The sequence below is a fragment of the Carya illinoinensis genome, chromosome 6, assembly GCF_018687715.1.
Source record: "Carya illinoinensis cultivar Pawnee chromosome 6, C.illinoinensisPawnee_v1, whole genome shotgun sequence".
Lineage (NCBI taxonomy): Eukaryota > Viridiplantae > Streptophyta > Magnoliopsida > Fagales > Juglandaceae > Carya > Carya illinoinensis.
Window position 1 is genome coordinate 30,348,394 of NC_056757.1, and position 12,882 is coordinate 30,361,275.

The 12,882-nt window shown below is 34.4% G+C and overlaps 1 protein-coding gene across 2 annotated transcripts; it reads left to right on the forward strand.

Moving 5' to 3' along the window:
• The first annotated feature begins 4,214 nt into the window (after nucleotides 1-4,214).
• On the forward strand, nucleotides 4,215-12,406 carry LOC122313909. 2 transcript variants are annotated; one of them, XM_043129211.1, is made up of 4 exons: nucleotides 4,216-5,407; nucleotides 5,596-5,646; nucleotides 5,827-5,899; nucleotides 12,067-12,406. In XM_043129211.1, exons 1-4 carry the CDS (start codon nucleotides 4,623-4,625, stop codon nucleotides 12,268-12,270), a joined length of 1,113 nt encoding a protein of 370 aa, XP_042985145.1. In that variant the 5' UTR covers nucleotides 4,216-4,622; the 3' UTR covers nucleotides 12,271-12,406. The 2 variants fall into 2 exon arrangements, with proteins under 2 accessions (XP_042985146.1, XP_042985145.1); XM_043129212.1 differs by lacking the exon at nucleotides 5,596-5,646 and having other exon boundaries at nucleotides 4,215-5,407.
• Nucleotides 12,407-12,882: the final 476 nt, after the last annotated feature.

The following is a 12,882-nucleotide window of genomic DNA, read 5'->3' on the forward strand; positions in this document are numbered from 1 at the left end:
ATATATCACTACCACACATCAATTTCATCACAATGCATGAAACATAAATTAAGATCAGTACCATCTCTTTTATTATGATCATGCTCTTACTATCTAATGATGTGATATTAAATGATCAAAAACTATTTATATATTCTGTTTCAAGTGTGGGCTAGCTGATCATCATTTAATACCACACCAAGAGATGTTGAGAGGTTGATAGTACAAAAATTGATGAATAGAATTTTTCAAAAATTAAAAGATTAAATACTTTTGTTCTTATAGCTAGCTAGGCTTCAGTTTATGAGTCATTTATCAATTTAGTATGGTATTAGTAGTGATGCGACCATAATTATATTTTAGTGAGTACAAAATCTAACTAATGAATGTAAAAGAATTATCATAATTGCTACGTACAACCGACGTGTGCAACCGCTGTGTAACTAGTTGACTGCCACACCTGCATCTATCAGAAAAAAAATTTAAAAAAGAAAGAAAGAGAAATTTGAGAAAAGTAGAACCCCAGGAAGAAGATAATTGATTGGACTATAAACATATATATGAGAAAAGTAGAACCTCAGGAAGAAGATCTGAAAAAAGTTTCATATTTGAGTGAAATCATTTTGTACAAATCACATAGAGAATTTACACTGTAAGCATTTCAATCATCTGGGAAGAAAAACGTTATTTGAGTGAGGGCATTTTGATAGAAAGGTGGTGTTGAAACTATGCCGAAACCCATTTTGAAGGAAAGGAAGAAGACCAAGAAAAATACCACAGAGTGGAAGCAACCCATCTTTAGTCATCTTCAACATTTCCACCTTCTTATGGTATGGACAACTAAGACAAAGAACAGTCACCCATCTTCATATATTTATATATATATATATATATATTTATATATATCTCTAGAAATAAGTTCTAAGTCTCCCCTTTTTTTTCTCTCATTCATCTCCTTTCTTTGACTTTCTCCACGATGAGGAGTATAGCATCTTGTTATAGCAAACATGCCGTTAAGGACTCTGATTTGTATTGCTCAGACCCTTCAAACCAGCCTAATCTCTCAACAAAGATGATTCCTTCGATCCCAAATGCAGTGAGATGTATATATAAAGCCAAACTCTCAACCCAAAGGCAACTCCTGGTCACGCTCAATTGGTGCAATGAACTTATGGGCCAAGGCTTCATCATTAACATCGATGACAACACATGCATCCTCCCCCTCCAACTCTAATTCCAGTTGTCAACAATTGCAAAAAACAAAGGCTCGAGAACGAAGATGAGAAGGGAGAATGCCAACAGGAAGGAACACCCACTTCGAAGGAGAAGGGTTATTCAAGAAGGGAGGGGAGACGGGAGAATGTTTGGTTGCAATTCGCATGAGGAATGAAACGGTGTGTTTTGACTTTAAATGAAACACACTGTTTCATCAAACATAAAATCCTGCCCGTGTTGGCTAGATTTTCTTCTACCCCGCCTACTGCAATGTAAAAATGAAACACAATGTTTCATTTAATGACGTGGAGACTCCTCGCCGGTTTATAGGCCAGTTGCAAGAAGTATTTTTCTTTTATATAAGCTAAAACAATTTGATATAAGAGTTTCTACCTTCAACTTTTGAACACAGAAATTCTTTATCCAAAACAAGGTAAATAATTTTTTTTAGTGTGGTGTAGTATTATTAGATTAATCGGCTAGATTTTTTTTTTTTTTTGGAGTTTGAGTTTCTTTTTAGTTTTACATTATAAAAATTCTATGTGCAGACACTTTTGCATACTCTTTTGCGCACTCTACTAATGTGATTGATTGTGCACTTTTTTAATATAAAATAGTTATTTTAGTCAATTACATTAATAGAGTGTTTAAGGAGTATACAAAAATAACTATATGTAACAAAATTCTTTATATTTTGAGCATACTAGCTATAATTTAATAAATTTTGTTTTGTTTTTGAGTGAAAATAATCTTTTAATTATAGTCTGATAACAAAACAAAAATCTCTACTTCACCTAATTTAAATGAAACATTTTACACGTTAGATTCACTTATTAAGTAAACATCCACTCACTAGTGTGGAGAAAATGTTAAATATATACTCCCTATATATCATTGAACTCACCTCCGGCCTTCCATAACTGTATGTTTTTTAGGCAGTTTGTGACTTAATTGTCATGTTGCTTTTAACCAAATTTTTGTCAACTTTCAAGGTGCAATAATAATTTATAAATGGTTAATGGAAACTTTCGCCACCAGTAATAATTTAATTACAATGAGATGAGAGAGAGATCGGGGAAAGGTATAAGCTGGAAGAAATGCATGGGGCCGGTGCCTATAATCTTGAAAATGAAATTTGGGTAGAAAGACATCGCCGTCAAGGCCCCTTGCTTACATATATGCTTTGATTCCAAGCTTAAGTCATTCCATGCCCATGCACTGTCACCAGTACTACTGGCCACGCTTTCCAATATCTCAGGCTAGCTAGCTGCTTTTAGAGAGAGAGAGAGAGAGAGAGCGAGCGCATGACATACATATGTCTGAATTCTAATCCCCCCGGCTGGAACAACTAGAACTTTTTCCTGCATTTTTCGTCCGTATAGGGTTTGGACAAAAACTATATAAATATATATATACACGCATTAACATAAAAAAGAAGATGATAGAAATTATTTATCTGAAGCTTGAAGCAAACTTCATTGCCTATAGATCATGATCAGCTGCAACGACGAATCTAAAAGCATTGTTTACTTTAATTTTTGAGACAGATCAAGAAAGTGATCATCATGCATTCGATCGGCCTAGAATTGTCTTACTAATTTTAGTACGGCCTCTATCTCCAACTATCCAAAACTTATAAGGTGGCTCAAATTAAAAATGCTCCTCATTATTATGGCTTTCCATCTGTATATAAAAATGTCATTGTTTCAGTTAGAGAGTCGTTGATATAACTGTCTTTGAAAAGTCCCTTTGTTTCGAACCAAGGTTTTTCTCAGAGAGAGCGAGAGAGAGAGAGAGAGAGAGTGTGCGTTTAAACGTGTTTGATGGGATGGAAAGAAACTGGCCAGCTTTTCCAGGATGAGAGGCAGCCAGCCAAGAACAGCCACCATTGCACTTCAATTTAGAAATCAGTACTCATTTTGAAACTTTCTTTTCACCATAACAGAGGTTTTAAACCAAAAAGAACAGGAAGAGGATGGATAGACAATTATTCTGATTCCGTACACAGTATGTGCAATGAGGGTGGGAGGCACATGGCTAAACAAAGCCCACGTTGCTGTGCTAACTAGCTTGTATATTTTCTCAGGTTGTGGGGAGACAACATCATGCATGCCCAAATTAAGTCCCTATAATTTATTTCTTTATTTGTTTATAATCCCCTCTTAATCATAACCTATACCCAAATGTACGTGATCCGTCTCATTAATAACTCATTATTGACAGGTAATGCATGTCATTATGCCCGACCAGTACTTATGTGGGCACTCCCCCCCTCTCTCTCAAATTCAGGCATGATCTCATGAAAATATTCATCCATACTGCAGTCCTCTGTTTGATATATATATATATATATATATATATATTTATAATAGCAATTAGTGTCAAAGGATGATAAATGTTACTTCATTTTCTACTCAGAAAGCATCTCGATCGCTAAAAGTACCCATAGCATAAAAAACTTTTAGCTAGGAGTATATATGATGATCATCATCAATATATAAGTAATTCTAAGCTAGGCCATTTTTTATGGCAATATTGATGTTTCCTTCAACAAGTGAGAGCCTGGCCAATTGTATTTGTATGGATGTCGACGGAATAAAACACGTTTAAAAACTCTAATTCCTTCCAAATTTGGCAAAAGAAACCTGCAAAAACTGTCTTTCAAGCAAATTAATGGAGACAAAACTGGCAGCACTTAAGTTGTCTCTTTCTTGCTGTTTGATCATCTATACAAGGAACCTCTATTAGGGCTAAAAAGGGCCTTTTTGTGATATTCCAAAAAGAAAAGAGTTTTTCTAGTAAATTTATCCTTGAAATTTGCCCTAAAGTTGTTAGCTGGCCGAAGAACCCTGCCCTAAAGTTTTCCCTATAGAAAACAGGTGGAACATATATTTCATCTTAAGAAGAAAAGTCAAAATAAAAATATATATCGATCAGTACTACAGTTCGACCTCCTCTAGAATAATAAATATTCAATCTAACTGACTGACCACCATCTCTCTCTCTCTCTCTCTCTCTCTCTCTCTCTCTCTCTCTCTCTCTCTCTCTCTCTCTCCCTCTCTCTCTCTCTCTCTCCTGCGCCTATTTCATCTCCGCAAGCTTCCAAACAAATAAAATTCATGGAAAGTGAGATTTGCAAAGTTTCTAATTCTCCTCTTTGTTCTCTGATATGTCTATGATGAAACAGCTTATAACAACAACAACCACCCTTATCTGGTTAATGGGCATCTCTCTCTTTTTTTGTTCCACAATCCCAAAACATTCTCATGGCTCCAGCGGATCATGATCCCTCTCTCACATATAAAGCCCACAATATCCCAGGATCTTCATTAATCCATGGCTTGCCTTGAGACCGGGTACAAGCTGCTCAACAATTATACGGAAGACAATCACCGAAACTGGCGGGTCGATATCCCAGGCAACCGGATATGACGTCCATGGTTCCAGCTGCTCAAACCCTCTCTAAACAACAACATCTTCATATTTCCGGAGATTATGCTGGTTGTGGTACTGGTGCTAATTATAGAGAAGATTTTGATCTTATGAGCGGTACTGTAGAAGGGTATGCATACTTTAGTACTGAATCTTGCTTAGGATCTGATCCTGTGGTCGGTGATCAGAATATGGCTGAAGATGAATCGAGAACTAACAGTAGCCTTAACGAAGCGGCGACGAGCTCAAAGGATCTTATTCATCAAGAAGAGAGGGATGAAGGGTGGCTAAAATTGAGTATAGGCGGTCACGCCGCCTGCAGCCATAACAGCAAGCATGATGATCATCAGGCAAACCCAACGGCGAGAAGAGGTTCCGGGTCGATCGAGCTTGATCTATTGCCCGGTGGCAGTACTTCTCAGCAAGCAAGGCCATTAGCTCCTATCTTCCATGTTCCCGAATTTAGAGTTCCTCGTGCCACTAGTTTTAGTACATCCTTGTTTTTTCAGCACCCGGGAAGTAGTACTTCAAACTTTCCTCATCACCAAGAGATTAACTGGGCGGCGTTTAGGCCAATTCGGCATAATATAGGGAGTACTGCTTCTTCCTCTACATCATCGTCTTCTTCCTTGATGCCATTCGGGTCGTATTTTGCACAGCCGCCGCTTCAGCTCCAATCTATGATGGATGTTGCCGGGCCGAGCTTAGATTTTAGAGTTATTGATCCTCCTCGGAGGCCCCATTCGGGCATTTGGTTTATGCTACGAGCATCCCAGAATCAGTTAAGTGCATATTATATATCTAAAAATAGAACAGCTGGTAACAAATTTCGATCAATTGATCAAAATATATCTGGTCCAAAATTAATTTTTCTGTTCTCTTCTCCTATAATATCTGTATATTTGGAAGCTAGGCATAGGAATATAATTTGTTTTGTAACAGTTTTCACTTGGTTTCTCATTAATGCAGAACAAAAGAACCATTTTTGCCTCAGATACCAAAGAACTACCTGAGAATCAAGTAATATATCATATCCTCTTTGATTTATCTTCACTTCGTCTTTTTTTTTCAAAAAAAAAAAATCTAAAGCCTTTCTTTTGAGTTCACAAATTAAAACTGAAGTTTCTCTCTCCCCTCCGTCTCTCTCAGCTCGATCGTTACTTATTTCGCTTTTATATGTTTTGGCTTTCAAATCTTCAGGGATGGAAGGATGACAGTTCGATTATTAATGAAGTACTTGGTCAATAAGCTGAAACTGGATAGCGAATCAGAGGTATTTAAATCCATTACCGCAACTTGATCTACTTTTCGTTAGAAATGCTTATATATATATGTTGGTGTTTGATTGGTTCCATGAGCTAGCTAGCTTATTGCTTCTTCATTTTGGTTATTATATATATATATGAGTGTGTGTGTGTGTTCTGACGATTAATGACAAGACATGTATGGGTGCATAGAATTAATAGCAAAATGAACCAAACCCAATCACAGATTTTATCAATCGACTAATTTAATTAGATGAATATGGACATATAGTACTTGTTGTTAGAGGCATGAAAGAAACAGCAGAACTAAGAATTTCTTTATTTCTTCTGTTAAAATCACATTTCTGAATTAGGTGGGAAGTATATATCTGGGGAGGAGCCATCTTCACCTTTTGGATTATTAGCCTTTCAAGTTTGAATCTATTATAAGTAGAATTTGGCTTCAACTGAGAACTTTTCTAATCATGAAAAAGATCGCCATTTCCAAATTGGTCTTAAGTTTTGAGGTTTATATGCTGCGGACATTTTGGTGATGGATTTAGGTGCATGTAAAGTTCAAGTGGAGAAATCTGGACACAACTTTAGAAAACTACCTACCACCCACTTTCCACAAACCCTAAAACAATACTTCCATGGAAAACAGGAGAAAGCACAACCAAATTCAAAACGCCATGTATATATATATATAGATACAGATCCGGACACACACACACGTTCAGACGATACACATATACATGTATATAGAAACACGTACAAACAATGATAGAAGACATCTCCTAATTCTACAATTATAATTGTAATGGCTTTCTGATCATCAAGTATAACCACAATAACACATGTTTTGACCCTTTGTACGTAACACCTTCATCATGCAAGTCTAGATATCAATAACAAGTTAAATTATATATAGGTTTTCTTTTTTTTTTCTTAAAGTCAATCTAGCCAACAGGCCAGGATACTCCAACAAAATTAAGTTCTAATCCTAAGTACCTGGCTAGCAGACCTTTAGATAACCATTAAAATTGAAATCTCTCATTAAACTCATGTAGGCCTGAAAATATGAACGAGTAATTCTAAAATGGGATGAAAGGCTTTTAAGGAACTTAGTCATGCGACTGCATGTTCGTGGAGCTAGCTAGCATTCGTCTTGATAGTTGGCATATATATGCATGCGCGCGCGCGAGCGCACACATAGATAGATATATATATATATATATATATATATATATATATGAGAAATGATATTTGCAGTTGTGGTTGTGCAAGCGGCGTGCAGTCGTTTTGAAAAAAATGAATTAATATGAGACCCGTATGAAAAAAAAAACTAACTTTTTAATCATGGACTCCACTCTTTTTCAAAGCGATTGCGCGGCGTTTGTAATTCCACTATATATAGCATTGCCACATATATATATTATATATATGAGGTAAGAGAATCACAGCGCTTTAAATGGAATGCTAACACCCTACTGGTATTTCACATCTGTTGTGTACGTGTCTGTGCCTGTGTGTGTGGGTGTTGTACGTTTTATGTGGGGGGCGGGGGGGTGGTGGATGGCTAGCTAGGATATAATTAGTATAATTAGCCAGTCGATCGATCCATAGTAATGACCAGCTTCACCATGCTTGCAAGTACTACTCTTGCTGCATGGTAGGCTTAACCATATAAAATTCCATCAATCAGAATGTAATTAATTTTGGTAAGTGTAAATTATTATAAGCAAATTATGAAGAGGATCGAATTATATATATATAATACATTTAGGGAGGTGGAGTTTTGAACTCTACACCTTTATTTTAGAAGCTAGGATAATACCAATAAAGCCACATGTCTTTTGGCGATGATGGAATTATTATATGACTGAAGGTTGTACAGAGTTCTTGGTAATGCTTATAATGATATATATATGTGTGTGTGTGTGTGTGGAAGTAGTACGTACCACACGTAATATATTCAATTAATAAGTAGTACGTACTTCGATGATCTATACTTTAATAAGCACTAGTTTAGCTAGCTAGCTTGTACGAGATCATACATATTGGTAAAAAGTGACATGATTTTTCTAATAGATACACAAAAATTAACGTTGTCATGTCCCCGGCCACTTTAATTATGATCATGATCATACGCTTCATGTACACTCCTGCATGCACATGCATCGAAAGCCAATATTATTTCTTTCCTAGCTAATTATTACTATAAAATATTTTAAGTTCTTTTTATATAAAATACTTGAGCACTATATATATATATATAAACTTATGGCTATATATGAAACAATATATATAATTCAAGTATAATATATATATATATATATATATATATATAATATATATATATATATATATATATATGTTACTTGAGATTTTTCTCTGCATGAAGAATTTGATCTAGTACCTAGCTAATTGGGAGCCATATATAAATTATGACTAGTCTCGATCGGTTTCGCAGCTGATCATTGCATTCAAGTATTTAATTAAAGCACATGTCCACCATTAATTTCAGTTGTTAATATATATAGTTTGAAACTTGAGGTACTTAAATTTCTAAGGTTGATTAAGGTCGGTCGAGAATCAAAACATGATATTCTATATATACCCTTATAAGTACTATATATATATAGGCAGTATGTAGTAATGACCGAACAGTTTTTCAAAGACCTACTTATAATTAATTGCAGTATGCGTATAAGTTTAATTTAATTTAAGAATAACATATATATAATATTTAATTCTTAATTATTTCATACATATTATATATATATACTATATAGCTATCTGATTATTTGGCTTTTGTTGTTTTTCCTTTGGGATCGGAAATTTAGCATATATATATATATATATATATATATATAATAACTTATATTATCATATATTAATGTTATAGGTTAATTTGAGTTTGCGTTTAAGCAGTATATTTTTCTATATGTATGCGTGCTTGGGGAAGGTTCATCACTTTAATATGATATTATAAGAAAAGGAGAAAATTATCTAGAAATTAACTGGATATATAGTATAAGCTAGCTACGTACAAGGAGTAGTACTAACTACTGCATGCAGAAAACAAAGACAAACAATATATATCTGTTAATATATAGCAGAATTTCAATCTTTTACATGATCATCTGCGTACGTACGTACACACACACACACACATAGTATTCTTACCACTGGCGGCCGGTTCTTGAACTTCATATCATATAGAGCCATTATAAGTTGTTGATGCATGCAAATTGTAAAATTCAATTAAGGACATGTTAAAATCACGAAGATGTAAAACCAAGTAGCTAGCTATATATGCATGCATGCAGTAGCCAGCGTTAGAGAAAGTATATATATACTAATTCCGTATTAATGTTTCCTTGAACGTCATGCATATATGCCATGAAGTAATTAGGAGATTTTAAGATAGTATTTTTTTATTTTTTATTTTTTATCACTTACATGAAGTTCTTAATGAAACCGATAATGCAACAACCATGAATCAAAACTAGAATCCTAACACATACACAAACACCTAGCTATATGACGATACACCCATGCATATACTGCATGATGAATATAATATTTATTCGCCATCACTAACTTATAACTACGTTATTAAGGTCAAATTGTGCCATAGATAGGCAAATTCTTCATGGATTGGACTCACTAGCTTCTAAGATATTCTTATATATCTAGAAAACTCCATGCAGCCCCGCATGCAGGATGGATGCCAGCCCCGATCATGATCACCTTAATTTCGTTCACATTAATGTATGCAACTTAATACATATATAGCCAATTATGATTAGGTTTCCGATCATCAGCTAGTGTGAACTATACATATGAGGGTCAACTACCTACATTTAGCAGCCACCCTTAGCGTAAATTTAGGAGGACTTCTCTTTCCAATTATCTTTGTCTTTTGGTATGCTACGATCCCTGAATGCAATCCATTATGTTCATGCATACATACATACATATATATATGCTCATTTTTCTGTTTTTTAAGTGATAATCACTAGCTAGCCACAATAAATTAGAAGCTAAATTACCTTTTAATTACATGGAAGATGAATGCCAGTACTCACTCTTAGGGCAATTATAATCAATGTAGGAAAAGCGAAAAGATATCTCAATTCCAAGGTAGGAATAGGCCCTCCTTTATTAACCTAATTAATATCTAAACGATCTTCAACCTGGATTATATATCTTGGCCTAGCTAGTTGACAGAACTCATTCATGACATAGAAAAAAAAGAAACGAAGTTATTGCTATAGCACATCCAAATTAATCATATCGTAGGGTCATGAAAACCACACGTGTGGAGTACATGTGGAAACTGTCACTCTCAACTCCCCATGATATGTATGCTGCATGCTTAGCTAGCTAGCTAATATGTATTATATTTCGGTCCCTTTCGTCATGCTTTCGCTTCTTTCAACTCAGCTTTCCGACAGCTAATTGTAGGCCCTTCTTCTCTAATTTTCCTTTCTTTTTCCCCATCGATAGTGCTTGAAAAGGCACGTCAAAACCTTAAGTGGTTCGCCTTGGTGGGATTTAAAAGACACCATTATCTCGACCAGAAGCAATCGAAGAGAATATATATATAATATAAAGACGAAAGAATCTTAATCATCTAAACATAGATTTTTTTACGTCGGAGGAAAGCAATGCATGAAGAAGAAATCAAGAACAGAATCATTGCAAGTTGTTGAAAAAAAAAACAACAAAAAAGAAAAATAAAATAAAAAAACGCATGACACTCAGATAAGATCCAATTTAAAAGAAATCAGCATATATTGTTGGTGAATAGGATGCATGCACAACTGAAACTATATAGACATATATAATCCTTACTAGCTAGCTAGGATATATAATTAAATAGCTAGCGACCCTTTCAAAAACAAGGTTTTGCCAGGTCTTCCTCGGCAACTACTACATATAAATATATATATAAATATATATATATATATATATATATTTATATATATATATATATATATGTATGGAGGTTCCACAAAGGAATATTGACCAACATGTTAGGGCTTCTTTTTTTTTTTTTTTTTATCTCCCGAAGCAACGTGAATGAGACGTGCATGAAGATGTACGTTTGGAATTAGTGTGTGTGTATGTATGTATATTATATAGTTTAGCACTTAGGAGGTTTAGAATATAATAAATTAATAATCGTGCAACATTCCACGCCATGCTTTTTGGATCCAAACTTTGTAGTACTATATGTTATTGTATGCTTGGATATCGATTGTGGAATAACAATATATTAAAAAAATAAATAATTAAAGTCCAAGGTAGCATCATATATTTTGGCTTACGAGCAAAGTGATCTGGACCATGGGACCCCTTTAATGATTAAAATTGGGCAGTTCAAGATCGTGGGGGATATTAGTAGGGCAGCCCTCGAAGGTGGGATGACCATTTGGCTACCCTCTCATGACCTATAATTTGAGGGATCTTCGAGTAATAAGGAAAAGAAAAAAAAAAAAAAAGGGAATTTTATGGTTAAAGTAGACGTAACAAAGATTTTTATGGGGCCGGTAGCATGGAGAAGACGTACGTAAGCTATTGACAAAGCATGACTTCATGAGTACCTACATTAAATATATATATTATATATATATATGCTGTATGATTTTTAATATTTTTATTTTTATTTATTTTTTTATTTTTTTATATTAATGATCATGCAGATATGATAGCTATATAATTGTCTTGATCTGGTATTATTTATCCTTACTTACAAGTGACTTAAAAGAGTACGTTAATATTATTGGGTATATATATGACCAATCGATCTCTAAGATCAGATGTCGATATGAGGGATGAATACATGATGAGATAATGCCAATAACGTACTAGGCTAGCTAGCTAGCGATCGCGAAGTTAACTTAAAAAGAAAACTTAAGAAATTAATTAATTAATTGCTTCTTATCACCATCAAGTGGTGAGAAATCGTTGTAATTTATCCACGAGAATTATGATATTCTTGTCATCATTCTAAAGCTACATGATCATGATGTTGTATAGTTTTGGACCACTATTAATATTAATGTACGTATATTTTACTTCTTTTTTAATTATCACTATATATATATATATATATATGCCTAGCTGTAATTAACATGACGACGTATTTAATTTAATTAGTCATGTATGATGTTGATGGGTACAGATACAGATAACATGTAGAGGGCAAGAGCTTCAACCTTTCTTGACGTTGCAGCATGTAAGAGATAACATATGGCAGTCGATTAATTCTAGTCCCCAGAGGCCGCCGGAAGCAGTACTGACTTTGCTTCCTCCAGGCGACTCCTCCTCCTCAACCACGGATGATGACCACGTCATGGTCTTGTACTATGGCAGGAGTGCAGCTTGAAATTATTCACGAATATTAATTTATATTAATATTCATTCACATATATATAAATAATTATATGTTAATGTACGTATCTCTGGTTAATTTATGATAACTTCTTTCTTTTTTTTATCATCTTCATCTTTTTTAGTTTTTTTTTTTTTTTTTTTTTATATAGTTTTTTTTTTCATTATATAATATTTGATCGAGAAAATAGTCTGGAATACCCAGAAATTAACGATCGATGTTTATGGTTCTGGGGTCAATATATACGAAAATTTTGTAATTTCAGGCTATGCATTATATGTGGGGGGGGGCTTGGTATTCAATTATTATTATTTCTTTTAACAATGTGTTATGAACAACGACATACAACTCAAAACTCTCACAGCAAAACGAGGCTACAGCATGCAGCAACGAGTTGAAGGAATATGAGGAAGCAATCATGATATTTTTAAGCAGCAAATTGAGATAACTTCACCATAATCATCTCTTAATATGCCGCCAACCAATTGGATAAATGAGAAATATGTTCGCAATCGAACTTTCCAAGTGGGCTACGGAGGGAAAATGACGATCCAATCTTGGGGATGCTGGCCCAAATAAATAAATAATTATTATGCACGCTTAGGG